The sequence below is a fragment of the Lipotes vexillifer genome, unplaced genomic scaffold (genome assembly GCF_000442215.2).
Source record: "Lipotes vexillifer unplaced genomic scaffold, Lipotes_vexillifer_v1.1 scaffold382, whole genome shotgun sequence".
Lineage (NCBI taxonomy): Eukaryota > Metazoa > Chordata > Mammalia > Artiodactyla > Lipotidae > Lipotes > Lipotes vexillifer.
The window spans coordinates 11,207,708-11,226,343 of NW_006780611.1; the positions used below are offsets into that span (position 1 = coordinate 11,207,708).

General features: G+C 52.8%; 1 protein-coding gene across 1 annotated transcript in view; it reads left to right on the top strand.

The window, feature by feature from the left end:
* The window catches only part of RAC2 (Rac family small GTPase 2), a 15,154-nt gene extending 7,289 nt beyond the window's left edge, over positions 1-7,865 (top strand). Inside the window, exons 3-7 of the mRNA XM_007454062.1 lie at positions 1,676-1,793; positions 2,508-2,570; positions 2,906-3,065; positions 6,348-6,480; positions 7,100-7,865. Coding sequence (XP_007454124.1) covers positions 1,676-1,793; positions 2,508-2,570; positions 2,906-3,065; positions 6,348-6,478 — 472 coding nt within the window. The 3' untranslated portion in view covers positions 6,479-6,480; positions 7,100-7,865. The remainder of the gene's footprint in view (positions 1-1,675; positions 1,794-2,507; positions 2,571-2,905; positions 3,066-6,347; positions 6,481-7,099) is intronic.
* Positions 7,866-18,636: the final 10,771 nt, after the last annotated feature.

Here is an 18,636-nt window from a genome sequence, read left to right on the forward strand (position 1 = left end):
AAGAGTGTCCCTGCATCCTAAGCTCATCCCAAAGGAGTGTTTCTGGCAGAAGCCGAAGAAAGCATGGGCACTTCTTTCCCCATCATGCCCGGCGATGTCTCCCTGAACAGTGCCTTCCACCTGAAATCCCACTATGGTATGGGTGGTACCAAGAGTAGGTCCACAGAGCACCTACTACGTGCCAAGTGCGATGCTGGCCTTGGTGCAGTGAGGAACAAGCCAGGCTTGATGTCTGCTGTTTGGGTGCTAAGTTCACCACAGATTACTGAGTTGGGACGGGGTGGGGGCTCCGACCTAGCTGGGGCTCGGGAAAGGCTTCCTGGAGGTGACCTTGAAATGGGACTGGAGGGAGGATGAGTAAGAGTCAGCCCAGCACCAGGAAAGAAGAGTGGGGAGCCAGGGGAGGGGCGTTTGCAGGAACTTTCCAGGCAGGAGGGAGCAGGGCCATCTGCAGAACTTAAGGCTGGGCAAGCATGGGGTGTTAAACATGTCAGGTTACCCACTTTATTTTGGGGGGTGTTGCCTGTCACAGGACAGATGTCTTTGGAGTTGCTCTGAAGCATTACGGCTTCTACAGCCTGTCACTGAGCAGTGTTCTGGGAGGTCTTCGTGGAGGGGGTGGCATCCCAAGGGCTTCAGTTCAGTTTGGTTTAACTCTGTTCCACCTGCACTCACTAGGTGCCAGTCCTGAGTCTTCAGAGATGAAATTGACATGGGCCCCGCCCTCACGGAGCCCACAGCCCATGGTGGGACAGAGACACACTAAAACCAGTTCATAGTCAAGGCAAAGCAGTTGCCTGAGAGAGGGGACGACAAGCTCCTTCCAGGTCGGGGACAGGGAGGGAGGTGTCTGGGACGTTTCCCCACAGTGGGAGCTTGTGCGATTGCCCTGGAGGCCTCTCTGGTGTTGGCAGGGAGATTTTAGCCTCTGCCCCACCCTATTCCTTCAACATGTGCCTTTCCAGTGTGTGCCAGTGGCGTTTCCTGAAATCTCCAGTAACTGACAAGTTTTTGGTGTGCACTAGGGGTGGGCTGGAAGGCCAGGGAATTAACACCCAAGGACTTCCCTCTGCCAATGGGAAATGGAGAAGGTGGTTAAATACCCCAGCTCCCTGCCTCCTCTGGGGGATGCCCTGAGCTCAGTGGCCCCAGCCAGACGGAGCCCCAGTTCCCGCACAGTAACAGCTCAACAGCTGCTGTCCCTTCCCCTCGGCTGCCTGGAGTCACTTCCCAAATAAACCACTGGTGCCACTCCCTCATCTCAGGGTTTGCTTCTGGGGGGACCCAACCTAAGATGGGAATGAACACTCATTCAACAAATATTGGGTGACCAGCCGCAGCGTCCAGCCTAGGAGGTGGGTAAAGTTTATTCTGATCATGCCTTGGAGAGAATGCTATGCAGCCTCGAAAAATCATCTCTCCAAAGGGTAGGTAAGGGCAGAAAAACAGTAGAGACAGTGTTTTCCTCTTTATGCTTACCTGCATTTAAAATTTCTTATGTAATAGATCAGTATTTAAACAAAATAAAAAATAAAACCCAACTGCATAGTGCTTTGTGACTTTGGTCCTGTTGCAGCCCCTCTCTGGGTCTTGGGCTCTGCCATGGAACCATGGACTGCAAGTCCCCAGACTCCGGGGCTGGAGACTGGCCCTTCTATCTTACCTGTTCCCACAGGTTTGACAACTATTCAGCCAATGTGATGGTGGACAGCAAGCCCGTGAACCTGGGGCTGTGGGACACAGCAGGGCAGGAGGACTACGACCGCCTCCGGCCGCTCTCCTACCCGCAGACGGTATGCTGCCCACCCCTCCTCGTGGTTCTGGGTTTTGCATCCCTGTTGCCTCTGCCTGGTGAACCCTGACCCTCCCCTTAAGGCCCAGCTCGAGGAGTCCCCGCCCTCCATCAGTCCCCTGTCATTACCGTGCCCTCTGTCTTCCCAGCCCCTCTGCCTCTTGGGCTCTGGCACCACCTGGCTCTCAGTGGGCGGGGCAGGCAGACTCTGGACCAATGGGAGCTCAGGATGGCCAGCTCTGGGGGTGCTAGGGGAGGGGAGGAGTGATGGGGGCACATCTGCAGGTGGCTCTGTGGCTGCTGGGCTCTCTCTCTCCAGGGTGGCAAGGAAAGCGCTGGGGCTGGTGAGCAGACGGGGGGTGGGGGGTAGGTGGTGAGTGCCTGGTGAGGAGCATGGATTCTGGAGTTCCAGATGGCAAATGCTTTAATCCTTGTAAGCCTCTCTTTTCCCATCTGTGGAATGGGGTAGCAGCAGCACCGCTACAGTGTTGTGTGAAGATTAACCACTTAGAACAGGCTCGGGCCTTTAGGAAGTGTTGGATAAACAAGCATCAGCCTGGTGTAGAGGTGGGAAGGGAATCCCGACTCTGCCGGATCCTAAGCGCCCAGCATCCCCTGGGCTGCTCCAGCCCTAAGTGGCTGCCCAGGTGTGGGAGAGCCCAGGTGGGATGCCTCCAGGCCCCCCCTCACGAGTAACCCTTGTCTGACCTCCCAGGACGTCTTCCTCATCTGCTTCTCCCTTGTCAGCCCAGCCTCCTATGAGAATGTCCGGGCCAAGGTGAGCGGGATGGAGCGGGGGTCTTGGGGGGACGGGGCAGGTGGCCCTGGGGGAGGGGAGCACGGGAGGGAGGGACCGCTGACTTTGGCCTGCCCCTGGGGCAGCAGAGGATGTGGGCAGAGAGGGTCCCTAGTGCCACCCAGGGCTGGTGGGGGGGACTGGGGGTGAGACTCAGAGGGGGTCTCAGAGGGGGCTGTGATAGTTAGCTTTACTCTCTAACCTGTCCTCTCTCCTCCCCACACACCCTCACGACCCCCTATTATCTCCTCCCGACTCGGTGCCCCTCTTCTCTCCCTACCCCCTGCACAACCTCCTGCCCCCACCCACCGGCCCAGTGGTTCCCGGAGGTGCGGCATCACTGCCCCAGCACGCCCATCATCCTGGTGGGCACCAAGCTGGACTTGCGGGACGACAAGGACACCATCGAGAAGCTGAAGGAGAAGAAACTGGCGCCTATTACTTACCCGCAGGGCCTGGCGCTGGCCAAGGAGATCGGTACAGGGCTCGGGCTCAGACAGGGGAGCTGGGTGCAGGGTGATTGGAAACATAGCTTCCAGGTCCAGGCTGTGCGATTCCACCCTGTGTGTGCCGTGTACCAGCTGTGTGACCCTGGACGAGTCACTTAGCCTCTCTGGGCCTGTGTTTCCTCATCAGTGAACCATGGCAACAGTAGTAGCTCTGGGTGGTGGGGAGAATTAAATGAATTCACGCCCATGAGCTCCTAGAGCAGCACTGCACGTGGGAAGCACTTTGTGTTAATTGTTATTATAGTATTAGTATAATCCATAAACAGACATTGAAATAAGTGCATTTGGACAGACAGAAGCAGGGATGCAGTGGGGTGTGCTGTGGTTTCTCAGAGGACGAGCAGCCAAGTCAAGCTTGGGTTTTCTGGGAAGGCTTCCTGGAGGTGGTGCTTCTGCTTGGGTTTGAAGGGTGACGCCTTTCCCTCTGCATCCCTCTCAACCCCCATTCCTCACCCTCCTGGCTTCTCAGCCCAATTCCTCTTTGCCTCCCGGCTACTGGGCCAGAGAAGTGACTTCTCAGGGTCACGCAGCTGGTAGGTGGCAGAACCAGGATTTGAACACAGGACCACAAACCGATGGCTTGGGGGCCTCCTCGTGGTGGCTCAGGGCTGCCTGCACCAGGGAGGTGATGACCGATGGGTCTGGCCTCTTCCGTGGCGTCCAGGTCTGCTGTCCTTTGTCAGACCCTGACCTGCCTGGGGACAGGGTACTTGCCCGAGAGCCTGGGACCACCAGTGGGGTTTGGCCACTATGAGAAGTGACCCAGCTGCCCAGGGTGCTCTGCATCACCACAGGGTCCTGCAGACCCAGGGTTTGGCCCCTGAATTGGTGGGGCCTGCTGCAACCCATCCCTCCCTCAGCCCTACCACGCTTCCTTCCGCCGGAAGTGGGAGGGCCCTGGGGACTCACATCTCTTCACAGGAAGAGAAACCACAGCCGTCACCCCCTCCTTCATGTGACTAGCCCAGTGACATGGCCGTCTTTCCCAGGGGCCTCCACTGCCACTTAAACCCTGGGTCCTTTGTCCCATCCTAGGGGCTGTGGCTCTCAGTCCGTCTGGTCCTTCCTCACAAATATTGGGGATTGCACCCCTGCCTTCTCTTCTTTCTGAACAGCCTGTCCCCCCGGACTCCTTCCACCCAAGACAGTGACTCTCCAGCCTGTGTCCGACCCTGTCCTTCTTAAAGCACAAGCTTTGGGATAAGATGTGGCCTGGAAGCCTGGATTCTGGTCCTGGCAATGACTGTCTGTGTGACCTTGGGCCAGTGGCTCCCCCTCTCTGGACCTCAGTCTCCCCATCCGTACTAGCCAGCCTACACACTCCCTAAAGGTCCTTTCTCCTTCATGAGGAGATGACTTGGGGTTCCTGCCTTGGCCTCTAGCCAATCCATCTTGGAGCCAATACCAGTTGGGGGTGGCCAGGGGCAGTGACTAATGACTTTGAACTTGCCTCGGACAAGCCCAGGCCAAGGGGGAGACCTGGGGGACCTGCAGGCTAATGAGGACAGCAGCTGCCTCTGCCCACCAGTCCAGGGTGATGAGCTGTGGGGCAGCTCTGATCCCAGCTGCTAATCACAGGATTGAGCGCTTCCTGGGTGCTGGGTCTGTGCATTCTCCTGCTTCATCGTCATAGCAACTACGAAGGAGGGACTCTCATCATCCCACTTTACAGAGGAGGAAACTGAGGCTCAGGGAGAAGTGACTAGCTCAAGGCCACCCAGCCGGGATGTGCCAGGGCCGAGACTCGAATCCGGGCTGCGTGGCTCCCTCAGTCATGATCAGGGTGGTCTGCTGCCCCCACAGGTGGGAGACTGGGGAGCAGAGAGGGGGGACATGCTGAGGTCCTGGAGTGGCCAGGCCTCCAGTCAGGACCCTTTCTCTAGACACTACTGATCCAGGAAGCAGGAGGGTGGCAGGTGCCAGGGAGGACGCAGCTGGAGGGTGTGGAAGAAAGAAGTGGACACTGGCTATGATCCCTTGCGGGGAGACAGTGGCCAAATGCCCAGTGACACCCTTCTGGGCACAGAGGGTTATGGTGATGAGACTCCCAGACCCAACTCGGGGTGCTCCGTACCTGCCAGTCGAGCCCTGGGACCACTGCCTGTGCTCCCTGGTGGGACAATGCTCCCACGTGCAAGGGAGGCATCCAGTGTGTGACTCAGGACAAGTGACATCCTCTCTGAGCCTTGGTTTCCTTGTCCTTGCCCCACACTTTCTTTCCCTCATCCCTGGGCTGCTCCTCCTGAGATCTTGGCTCCCCTCTCCCAGCTGTGTGTCTCTGGCGCCGGGGCATCCCCTCTCTGGGCCTGATTCCTCACCTGGGCAGTGGGGAATCACAGAATTTCTTCACAGCGTTGTCGGAAGCGCCCAGCTCAGTGCCTGGCAGGGAGCAGGTGCTGATCAGCGTTGGTCTGCTTCTTCCCCCACACGGAAGAGCAAAGTTCCCCCTTCCTGCCCCTCTCCTTCTCTGTTTCCTGAAATCGGCCCCCAGGCCTCTCGCAGAGGGGGTTTTTCAGTTGCTCACTTCAGGGAGACTGCTTGGGTTGTAATGGACACAGGAGCTCTCACAGGTTCCTTCCAGAACGTCGCAGAACACTGCCCCTGGGAGTGGGGCTCAGCCTACCTTCCTCACTGTCTGTGCCCCGTGCTCCAGCCCTGAGTGGTCACGTGGGAGAAGGCTGGTCCCCTCATGGGGGAATGGGTGCTCCCCAGTTCCCATTCCTCTTGCTGAGGGCCCCCAGCTGCCCCTGGGGGAGGGGAAATGTCTAGTGTGTGACTTTGGATAAGTGACTTTTCTGAGCCTCAGTTTTCTCATCTGTAAAGTGGGGAGATGCGAAGGACTGGTTAGATGACGTTTGGAATGTCCTAGTGAGCGGGCCACGGGTTCCTCAGGCCTCCCGGGGGGAAGACGGAGGCAGGCATGTGGGAATTTTCTAGAAGAAAGTGAGGCGCCGAGAAATTTGGTCACCGTAGCTTGAGCCCCTTTCTTGCCAGGAAGGTATCTTGCCTTAAATTAAGGGCTTTTGTGTCCAAGAAAGACACAGACCTGCTCTCGTGGGGGGTCTTAACCTCTCCCTCTGAGTTAAACTCCCCCTTTCCGACATGAGGAGACTGAGGCACAGAGGGGTAAATACCCTGCTCTGAGTGACACAGCCCAGGTGGCCACTACAGCCGGTGCAGTTGCATGGCTTGGGAGGGGGTTTTGCCCAGCCCTGACCTAGGCCTCTACCCTCTTGCTGCCCTAACCTAGACTCAGTGAAATACCTGGAGTGCTCAGCCCTCACCCAGAGAGGCCTGAAAACCGTCTTTGACGAGGCGATCCGGGCTGTCTTGTGCCCCCAGCCCACGCGGCCACAGAAGAGGCCCTGCAGCATCCTCTAGGGGTAAGAGCCCCTCCCTCCCCTCCCCCTGCTCCCCCAGCTCCCCACACACAGCAGGCTGTGGCTGGGAGGGAGGCGTCCAGCCACTGTTCGGTGGCCCTGGGATTCCTCGGGAGTGGCATTTAGGCTGGGACAGAAGAGGGACTTAGCAAAGGGGCTTCAGGCTGCGCATTTGCCTGAGCCGGTCCTGCTCTGTGAGTCCAGTTTCCAGAACGAAGGTTCGAAGTGTCAGAAAATGCCAGGTAACCTGAGGCAAGGCGTGGTGTCACCGAGCTCCCCCTCTGCCGTCCCTGCAGCAGGGCGGGGAGGATCACGGCTGAAAGATACCTCAGCCCCTACCCCTTGGAAGAGGCCGGTTGAGCCGGGGAGACCTGACACCCACATATAGGGGTGGAGGTAGGACAGACTGAGTTATGAGGCTACTGGGGCACAAGAGGGATGGGTAGGGGTTGGAGGCACCCACAAGGCTTCCAGGATGGGTGGGACAAGAAGGACGGAGAGGACTTGGCCAACCTTGAGTAAAAGCTGGGAGTTGGAATGAGCCGTGAGCCAGGAGAGCCGGGAGTGGGCTGTGGATTCTGCTTGGCCCCAAATTCTCACCCACTGCCTGTCTCCCTTCCAGGACACACCCAGCCCTCCCAGCCAGATGGTTCTGACCCTCCAGGGCCCCCACCCAAAGCCCCATGACACCCCCGCTGGCCATGCTGTCCCCTTCCTGTGGCGTTTCTTAGCAAGATGGCTGCAGAGCTTGGTTCATCATCTTCTCTGTGCTGGAGTCCCCCCCCGGGGAAGAGTGTGAATTTGTAGGTGCTGCGTCCCCATCCCCTCATGCTCCTGCCTTCCCAGGGGCCAGAGGGGAGCCCCGGGACCGATAAGCCACCCCTGTGTGGCTGTGGTCAGATGCCCCACGTGGCATCATCTACCTGTTTACTCCTCCCTCCCAAAACCTGAATCCCCTCTGGAAACTTCGGGCCAGATGGTTGCCGGCCACCACTTATATACCTTCAGGGACGGGTCTCTCGCTCTCCCGTGAGGCAGTCTACTCCAAAATTGATGGTCTTGCTTGTCTGAGGTTCTCCTACTGAAGCTAAATTAAGTGTCTGAGAAGTTTGCCCTTCTGGTCTCAGTGCTCCTTTTGGGGACAACATAAAACATTCAGATTTTCTAAATCTCTGTGGGCACCGGCCCAGCCAATCAAAAGGCTGGGTCCTGCTGACTCCTGCCACCTCTCAAGTCTTTCTGCTCCACTCACAGGATCCTGAGCTGCATTTACCTGTGACAGTCTTAAAACTTGCAGACCCTGCCAGTCAGGATTTCTGTCATTGCAAATAGGAACCCAATTCAACCTGCTTAAGCAGAAAATAAATTTACTGATTCAAGTTTGGAAATATCATGACTTTAAGTGCAGCTTGATCAAGGGGGCTCAAATGACGTCACCAGAGCTCACTTTCCTGTACCTTCTGATGTCTGGTTCATTCTTAGGCAGGTGACTCTCAAGAGCTTCATCCTTCCCGTTTCAAGTTCAGCAAAAAAGAGCAAGTGTCTGCCCCAGGCAAAGTTCTAATTAAGGTTTACTCTGATTGGACCAGCTCAGGTCTTTTCAACCAATCACATTTGTCAGGAGAATGCTGTGTTCTGATTGGTCAAGCCTGGACTACATGCCACACTGGAGCACGGAGCGGAGGCAGCCCTTTCAAAACCATACTCACTAGAGTGGAGGGAGGGGTTGGTTCTCAAAGGGAGACTGAGAGCTTTGCCAGAATTTGGGAATATGGGTGTTGAGCAGCCAGAAACCCCTACTCTCCACTATTAGAGGTCCCAGGAAAGTGTCCCAACAGTGTAAGGAAGCAATGCCGGACCCAGCAGGCACAAAACACAGGCAAGTTTCTTTTTTTAAAAGAGAGATGGGGCTGCTGTAAGGATTTACGAAGCTCATCCCTAAAGCGCCATGGTACAGGCATGGAGCCAGTCCCACCTCAGTGTTTGCTAATTCACGAATGCCAGACTTTCCAATCCTGCGGGTGACTGTGCTTCTCTATCTAAATGTCATCCATCCATTCAACACGAATTCACTGAACACCTACTCTGTGCCAGGCATTGTTCTGTGGTCCAGCGGTACACCCAAGTTCTTGCCCTCAGGGGCTGACACTCTAGAGAAGCTAAAATAAAGGATTAAAAAAAGAGATATAAGACCCCGTCCCTGACGACACAGAAGTTCCTCCAATTCCCAGCCAGTGAAATGATTTGGGTTTCATTTTCTGCTCTTCCAGGCTCCCGGCCACTTCCACTGCCCCTCGTAAGTCCTGAAGTTCTGATGCAAGATCTCAGCTCACTGGCCTCCTGAGGGCCTGACCCTCTTGAAAGGGATGGGGTGCAGGGGGGAAATCCCGTGGCCTTTCTTAATTTCAGCTCAGACAAGGTCGTTATGCTTTTAAAGTTACTTCTCTGAAACAAACCAAAAAACCATTAACACCCCTGCCCCACCCCCCAACACACGACACAGATACAGACATGTATGTGTCAGAACTCACACCCTAAAACATCCAACGTTTAAAAGCCCTGAGAAGCCCCTTCCAGTGGGCCAGGGTCGAGGAGAGCCTCTTTCTGTTTCCTGCCCTTCCGGGGCCTCAAGATAAATTCAGGACCATCCTGGTGGCCCCAAGGCCTGGCTGCACCCCACCTCCCTCACTCCTCCTGCGCTTACACCTCCTCTGCCATGTGCCTCTTCCCCTGAGCCTACCCCAGTGGATACAGTCCTTGTTTTATACCAATAATAAAGTCAGGAAATAAATTCTCTCACCATTGTGTGGTTTCACCCGGCACATATGATCTCATGTAATTCTCCTAGCAGCCTTCCAATGTAGTACTAACAGCTCTGTTTTGCAAAGAAGGAAATAGAGGCACAGGAGTTAGAGCTCAATTCACTAAGGCAGACACTGTACTTTCCCACCTGATACCACTAAGTCCATCCTCTTTGCTAACAGGATTCTAGTTTTGTGCAAAGCAGCAGTGTATTTAGCCCCAGACAAAAATACTTGTTCCCAGCCTGCTTTGCAACTGGAGTTCCAAGTTCGCACAGTTCTGGCTAACAAGACATAAGTGAAAGTCAGCTGGAAAGGTAGCTTCTGTGAAAGTTTTTGTTTTCTTCCATAAAAAAGTAAGGGACCCAGCCAACACTGACCATTGCCCTGGCCCCTTCCCTGATGAATACTGATGAGAAGTCTGGAGCTGCAGCAGCCATCTTATGAACCTGAAGCCACAAACATGAAAATACAACCTAACGTGCTAAGAATGGAGTAGCAGAAAGATAAAAAGAGCCTGGATTCTTCACAACTTTGGTCAGCAGCTGAACAAATGCCAGTGGCTGCCTTGTTAAGGGAACAGAGCAAAAATGAAACCACTTATTTGTTTATGTCACTGTTAGGCCTTCTGTTACTGTTAGTCGACAGCATTTGTAACTGAGGTCTTAGGACTCCCAGCTCTGTGTTCCTTCTGCTGTATCATTGTGTCCAGAACTCACTGGGCATGGGGTGAGTCACTCGTTTCTGCTTTGCAAATTGGCTGAGGACCAGAACCCCTTCAGATAGGAAAGAAAAACCTCGAGGGAAGTCGGTGAGGAGTTTTGAAACAGGAAGAACTGTTAGTTGTGGGCAGGAGCTGACAACATGGTGATGCTCACTCATTTGACAGCAGCCACTCCCATGGACCCGCCTGGTGCCAGGTCCAGGCTGGGTATCAGGGCTTGGGTGCATTATATTCGGCCTCTTGCAATAAAATCATCATCTGGTGGCAAAGGAAAGCACCTGCCAGATAAGCCTACTTCATTTGGGGCTCTCTGTCTTGGAGCCTGGCTTCTCCTTGTGTCTTCTTCCAAAGCAGAGGCCTGGGGGTCCTGCTGACTTCTCCCATTCTGTCCCCCCAGCATTCACTGGTCACCAAGCCTGGAAAATTCAGCTTCCCAATATCTGTTAAACCTACCCCTCATCTGGCCCACTGCCACTCCCTACTATAGGTCTTGCAACCATCCCCTGGACAGTAGCTACGGCCTCCTCACTGGCCTCCCTGCCTCCGCTCTCCCTGCCTTCTCCAACCTTCATCAGGAAGCCTGGCGGAATCTTCCTCATTTACAAACGTAATTATGCCACTCAGATGCCTCGGTGTAGCGTCACCACGATCCTAGCAAGTACCTGGCAGCTAGTGGATGCTGATAAATGTCTGTTGTTTATATAAATGAATAAGCAGGTGAAAGAATGGACTTTAAAGGAGAGAGGGAGAGAGAGACTCAACCCTTCTAGTGACCCAGCTGGGCCCAACCTTCCAGCATCCTCACCATGGCATCAGTCATGTGCATGAGCCATCTTGGATGTACTAGCCCAGTCGAGTCCCCAGATGACTGCAGCCCCAGCCAGCACCGTGTGGAGCAGAAGAGCCGCTCCACTGAGCCCAACCAACTCACGCAATCATGAGAGATGACACCATGGTATACTGAAACAATGCCTCTTCTGGGGCCAAAGTCTTTGCTGTCTCTTCCTTTGATCTCTTACTTCTCCCCCCTACCCTCTTAACTCCTCCACTGCCCAAGAAATATTCACCTCTGGGGACATCTGATTCCACCTAGGCCTCATGGGATGTGCGAGGCAGGGCAGAGTAAGCTCTGGGGAGTGAGACAGAGATCTAGGATAGTTCTAGAAGACTTCTGAAGGCTTTGAGAAAGTGAGATGATGAGCAGTCATCCATATAATCTGAGGTCCAGATCAATTCAGTTCCCACGTGCTAAGACTATGCTCTGTGCCAAGTGGCGCTGGGAGCTGGAGGTGCAGAGAGGGGTGAGACCCAGCCGTCTGCTCCCCAGGGGCCCAGAAGCCAGTGGGAGAGACAGACGTGTAAATCAACACCTGCCACGGGGTTTGATCAACATACCACAAAAGTGTACTCAACAGCAAACGGAAGAGACCCTGGTTTCAAGGTGCCAGGTAGAGATGTTTCCGCCCCCTCACCCCGGCTGAAAAGCAGCCTGACTATAAGGCGAGCACAGAACAGAAACACAAACTCTCATCTTCAAAGAAACCAGGAGACACCTGTGACCCCAAACCGCAGCACGCAAGCACAAAGAGCAGATGGAGGGGTGGTAAATGATTTAACAGAGCCCAGGAAAGACAAACCTAAGTGTCTGCTGTTCCATGGCAGGGTGGCGGTGGGGAGGCTTGGAGATGGGGAAGATGCAACCAACTGGTCTTACAGAACCACAAGGGGGCTCCAAATTAGGGGACCCAGATACCACAGATGGCGAGGCAGGAGCTGAAAACAGGTGGGTTGTTTGGATGTCTGTATAAGGAGCAGTTAGACCCCCTGGTCCTCTCCCCTGTGCTATGCAGCCAGGCAACAACCCCTCCCTAACACGGGCAGGGAAATCCAACTAGAGAGTTCTGGACCCAAGGACACCAGCTGCAGAGCAGGTGCGGGTGAGGCTCCAGACTGATTATTGGAGATGTGGCAGATTTGATTACACTTAGCAGATAATCACTCCCTCCATCCTCTACCTCTGGAGGAGGAGCATACTTCCCCACTCCACTGATGCTGCCTTGGCCATGTGACTTGCTTTTGGCCAGTGGGATATTAGCATATGTCTCACAAGGAGAGATTTGATGTGCTTGCACCGTGTTCTCTTGTGCTGACAAAAGAACAGGCCCCGGCAAGCCTGCTGGTTCTAAGAGTATAAAAGAAATAGGGAGCAGGGGTGTCCAGATGACCTGCAGACCTGCAGCTCAAAGCAGATCAGCCTGGCTGAGCCCAGCCTACATCAGCCAATCCCAGCTGACCTGAAGGTGTGTAGTGAAATAAATGCTTATTGTTGTGTACCACAGAGATTTTTGTGGTTATTTGTTACACAGTAGTAGCTGACTGATATGGGAGGATTCAGTGAAAGTCTGAAGGCTTAACAGGGTGATCCCAACTCCCTTCCCTCACCCAATTTAGGAATGCAAGCACCCAGGTATACATTCGTCCCAGACAGGAAACTGTGGATGGGATCTGACCACCCCAGTGAAAAGTCTTACAGATGCTGACAGCTGGTGACATCTGGATGCTCTTGACAAAACGTTCAGCTGTTCCTACAGAGGTGTTCACTATTTTGCAAGCCCTGTTCACTATTTCACATAGAGCTTCCAGTCCAATTTTTAATGCTTTATTCTGCAAAATGAATGGATAACCAAAGATGACTATGTAATTGAGGAAAGTTCTAACATGAAAGAGATCCAATGAAACAAATAGAAGAAAAGGAACTAGCAAGAAATAGAGACAATGCAGTGATCAGAAGAAAACTTTAAAGAAACCATCACTGCTATCCTTAGAGAGAAAAGGAAACATATTATATCCACAAATAAATACAGAATACCATAACAAATGAATAATCAGGAAACAGAGAAGAGCTCTTAGAAATCAAAAATATGTTGATTAAATTTTTTTAAAAATAGAGATGCTGGAAAATAAAATAGAGTAAAAAAAAAAAAAAACACCTGTCAGAAGATAGAATAAGACAGTAAAAGTAAACAATAAGAAAATTAGGGCTTCCCTGGTGGCGCAGTGGTTGAGAGTCCACCTGCCGATGCAGGGGACACGGGTTCGTGCCCCGGTCCGGGAAGATCCCACATGCCGCGGAGCAGCTGGGCCCGTGAGCCATGGCCACTGAGCCTGTGCGTCTGGGGCCTGTGCTCCACAATGGGAGAGGCCACAACAGTGAGAGGCCCGCATACTGCAAAAAAGAAAAAAAAAAAAAGAAGAAAGAAAATTAAAGGATTACAAAAATGGGCAGAAGACCTAAATAGACCTTTCTCCAAAGAAGATATACAACAAACACATGGCCAACAAACACATGGAAGGATGCTCAACATCAATATCACTAATCATTGGAGAAATGCAAGTCAAAACCACAATGAGTTATCACCTCACACCGGTCAGAATGGCCATCATGAAAAAAATCTACAAACAATAAATGCTGGAGAAGGTGTGGAGAAAAGGGAACCCTCTTGCACTGTTGGTGGGAATGTAAATTGATACAGCCACTATGGAGAACAGTATGGAGGTTCCTTAAAAAACTAAAAATAGAACCACCACAATGGAACATGGAAGCAACCTAATTGTCCATCGACAGATGAATGGATAGAGAAGATGTGGCACATATACACAATGGAATATTACTCAGCCATAAAAAGAAACGAAATTGAGTTATTTGTAGTGAGGTGGATGGACCTAGAGTCTGTCATACAGAGTGAAGTAAGTCAGGAAGAGAAAAACAAATACCGTATGCTAACACGTATATATGGAATCTAAAAAAAGAAAAAAGGTTCTGATGAACCTAGGGGCAGGACAGGAATAAAGACGCAGCCGTAGAGAATGGACTTGAGGACACGGGGAGGGGGAAGGGTAAGCTGGGACGAAGTGAGAGAGTAGCGTTGACATATATACACTACCAAATGTAAAACAGGTAGCTAGTGGGAAGCAGCCGCACAGCACAGGGAGATCAGCTCTGTGCTCTGTGACCACCTAGAGGGGTGGGATAGGGAGGGTGGGAAGGAGATGCAAGAGGGAAGGGATTTGGGGATATATGTATACATATAGCTGATTCACTTTGTTATACAGCAGAAATTAACACAACATAGTAAAGCAATTATACTCCAATAAAGACGTTAAAAAAAAAATAAAATTATACACACACACACACAAAAAACCCAGATAACCAACAAGGACCTACTGTATAGCACAGGGAACTACATATATATATATAACTGAATCACTTTGCTGTACACCTGAAAGTAATACAACATTGTAAATCAATTGTATTGCAATAAAAATTTAAAAAAAAATCAAAGGATTAATCTAGGAGGCCAGTAGTAAAATAACAAAAGTTCCAGAAGGAAATAATAAAAAATCTCCCCTAGAACTGAAGCACACAAACCTTCAGATTAAAGCAGTTTGCTGCATGCCCCAAACACCTGCTGTTGGGGGGGACATGACCCAAGCGTTATAAAATTTCAGAAATTTAAGGATACAGCAAAGACCCTAGAGGCTTCCAGAATAATGAAAAAAGCTACCTAAAGTTACACACAAAATATTGAAAATAAGAATAGGGCTGGAAGCTAGGTCAGGCATGAACAGATGCCTTCTACCATCTGAGTCAAAGTCTAGATTCTCAACCTAGAATTCTAAACCCAGACGGGCTATCAACAAGTGTGAGAGGAGAATTAACAATTTTCAAACCTGCATCCTTTCTCAGGAAGTTACTGGAGGGTGTAGGCTAACAAAATAAGGGAGTAAACCACTGAAGAGGAAAGTGTGGGATTCCAGAAACAGGACAGAACATAGGAAGTAGATGAAGGGAATCCCTGATCCGATGGTGGAGAAAGAATCTCAGGGTGTCAGCTATGCACAGGCCTGGGGGACAGCTGGGGCAGAGAGGAGGAGTTTAGGAGTCTCCAAGAAGAAATGATCACTGAGATTAGACCCTGGAAATTCCACTGTGAGGTTTTTATGAAGCTACAGGAGTGTATGGAAATACTTAGTCCAAGAAATCTAAAATTTAAAAAAAAAAAATATCCCCGAGCAAATGAAAAGATGAGACAATTATTAACTCCTGGCTGAACAGGAAATAATATTTACATTGCATTAATAATGGAAACACTGAATATGCATTTAACAGAAAATACGTTATGTTGAGAGGATAGGGAAAAGGGACCAGAGTGTGCAAGAAATCTAAAATCTTCATTTTCCTTAATATGAAGTCAGTAGATAATAGGTAAAGTTGGGGATTCAAGTGGTAGAAAAATAAACTGGATATTGAACAAGATGGAGATAAATACAAGGAGAAATAGCTAAGAGGGTGGAATTGCCTCTGGGATAGAGGATGGGTCAGGGCCATGGGAGAACTCCTATTTTTTGCTGTTATAAGTCTTTTTTAGCACTATTGGTTTTTAAAATTTACTTGCAAACAGTACTTTGATAAAAACATATTAAAAATAATTGCATTACAGATGAAAAGGAAGCCCAGAGGAGGGAGCGTCGGAGAATGAAAAGGCTTCAGAGAGGGCTCCCCTGAGCAGCTGTTGCCCTAAACCTGTTGAAGGATGAAGAGAGGGCCAGGGAACAAACAGCCTGTGCAAAGGGCCTGGGGCATGTGTGTTCAGCCCGAAGGCCATGGCTCTTAGAAAGAGAGGAAGGGTGAGTGGGAAGAGAAGCAGGCAGAGGCAGCTTACATGGGCACCCAGCCACGGTAGGCACTGCAGATTTCGTTGTACAGCAACAGGTGGCCCTAGGATGGTCTCAAGGAGGAAGCAACTGGAGTGATTTGTTTTTAACAGACTCTTTCTCCTTGCTGAGGAGGGGGTGAGGGCAGAAGCAGGGGGACCAACAAGAGGTGATGGTGGTTTGGCTCAGAAGGGAGGCTCCGGGGATGGAGAGCAGTGGACAGGTTAGAAAGATGAGAGTTCGAAGTAAACGCAATAAGGCTTGGTGAGGGGAGTGGTGGAGACAAGCTGACAGGCATTTCCTTCATTTGACCTTCACGTGAAATTTTGGGGCTGGGTGGGCAAAATTACTGAGGAAGGTGTGCAGAGGAGCTTTTCAAAGTTATGCTGCTTGACTGAAGCAGATCTGGGGCTCAAACTCACCTGCCCAGCCTGCTAGCCCATCTCTCCCGACTGCAGGAGGTGTCCCTGGGAAGGGCTGCTGGGTAAAGAGGTTAACTGATTCTAATTCCCAGCAATCCTATGCAGTAGGTCTTGAAGAAGAGGGACTGAGGCTCAGAGAGGTTAAGTCACATATCCAAGGTCACACAGCCAGTAAGTGGCAAAGATGAGATTCAACCCCAACAGGAGACAGCCGGGGCTGATGAACCAGAGGATGCCCTTAATAGGGACTCCAGTGATGAAGCCGCAGGGGCTGGGCTGGGAAGGCGTTTTGGGTCATCTTAGTTGAGAGGACAGACCTCAGCATCAGTAGCTGGTCCCCCTACCCTGCCCTGTGGCCGGCTCTGGCCTGGGCATTGTGGCGGAGAAGGAGGCGGAAGAGGCTCTGTCCTGGCTCTCAGGGAGGGAGAAGCCTGGGCCCCAGCTCCTGGAAAACCGCCTGTCCGACGGCAGAGGCACAGTCATTGGTCTTGGGGAGCCTTCCAGTCTGAGGGTGGAGACACGGCCCTAGTTTTAAGGAGCCCAGGGTCTGATGGGGGAGACATAACATTATTCTGTCTTGGGGAGGCAGGCCCAGCAGCCCCTCCAGGACACCAGGGACAGACTGAGGTGCCAGGTCCAGGCCTGAGGTTAGAGGCGCTCAGGCTCCAGGACCTCAATGCCAGGCAGGGCAGGGCCACCTCACGGCTCCCAGACACCCAGTGTCCCAGTTCCCCAGAGCTCACAGCTGTGGAGTTGCACTTTTTCGTTCTGCCCTGCCGTCCCCAGGAGGAGGGGCTGATCAGGGGCGCCAGGGTCACTTTTGCTTGGGGAAGGCGCCTGGGTGGGGGTCAGGATCTAACTCAGGTCAGAGATCCCCTAGCCTGGTGCCCAGGAACCCCTGCCACTTCTCCAGCCTTCAGCCGACATTCAGCAGATCAGTCTCCCCTCCTCCCCTACCCTGAAGCTATCCATGCATCCATCCATCCATCCATCCACCCAACCATCCATCCATCCATCCGCATCCATTCATCCATCCACCCATCCTGTTCTCCTCATTGAACGTGCGGAACCAGGCTGGTGCCAGGCCTGGGGGCATGGTGGGGACGCACACAGAGTCTGCCCTTCTGTAGCTCACAGCCGAGCACAGAAGACACGGCCCCCTGAGCTGAGTCTTGATGAACTTGGATTAGAGGCCATGCGAGGCCAGGGTCGGGGTGGGGGGCTCTGGGAAGTCCAGGGGAGGGGCCCGGCTGGTCCAGGGCAGGGAAGCATCCAGGAAGAGGCCCCCTGAAGGAGGACTTCCTCTCACACGTGGGGGTGGGAAAGGGTGAGGAGAGTGGCCGGGCGGAGGGTACCGCCTGTGCAAAGGCCCTGAGGAGGACCAACACTTTCTCACCGGTTCCTGACTGGTGAGCCTTCGAAAAACATAAAGCGGGTCACAAAACTCCTCTGCTCACACTCCACAAGGCTCCCAACACACTCAGCCTGAGAGGACAAGGCCCTACGCGGTCTGGCCTCGGCGGCCTCCCCGCCTCCCTCCTCTCCAGTCACACTGGTCTCCTTCCCGTCTCTCAAACACACACACTTGTCCTCACCTCAGAGCTGAGCGCCGCCGTCCCCCCCCATCTCTCTCACCTCCTCAGAGAGGTCTTCTGAGCTCACCCGCCTAATGAACGAATGAAAGACCAAACAAATGAATGAACTAATGAGGCTGGGTGTGCCTGGAGCACAGGTAAGGTGAAGGAAATCAGCAGAGGGGGAGACTTGGGCAGGTGGCAAGGCAGGGAGGGCGTAAAGCCTGGTGGGCTGCAAAGGGTGGGCTTTATTCTGAGCTGCTGAGAAGCCACAGGAAGGCCTTGGGCGGGGGAGGGACAGAGCCGTGGACACTGCCCCCCTCACTCCCAGGAGCGGGCTCAGAGCCCACCCACTCCTCATGAACTCGAACAGACAGATCACTGGCGCCTGGAGGGAGGGCCTTGCTGGGGGGTGGGGGGGCTCCAGGTGGAAGCGGTGTACCCCCTCCCCCGCCTTTGTCCTGCTGTGTGCTGCGGCAGCCGGAGCACCACCTCTGCAAGAGCAAGGCTCTCTGAGGGCCTATAACACACCAGCCCTGGGGACCTAGGGACAAAGTCAGTCCAGCCCTGGTCCTGAGGAATGGCCGAGTGTGGAAAGGGGCCTGGCACATAGTAGGTGCTCAATAAACACTCCTTTCCTTCTTCTCTCCCTTCCTGGCTGTTGTTATCCCCCAGGCTGTTATCCCCCAGGCTGTTATGCCTTCTCAAAATGGGTCGGGCCGCTCAGGTGGGCAAGGTGCTTAAGAGCACGCCTTTGGCATGAAGCCATCCAGCCTCTCCACTCACCAGCTGTATGATCTGAGTAAACTGCTTGCCCTCTCTGAGCTCCGGCTTCCCCATCTGGAAACTGGATACGCTAACACTGCTCACCATAGGCGGTGTGGTGGCCAGGAAGCTCGGTGATGTATGTGAAGCAGGCTGCT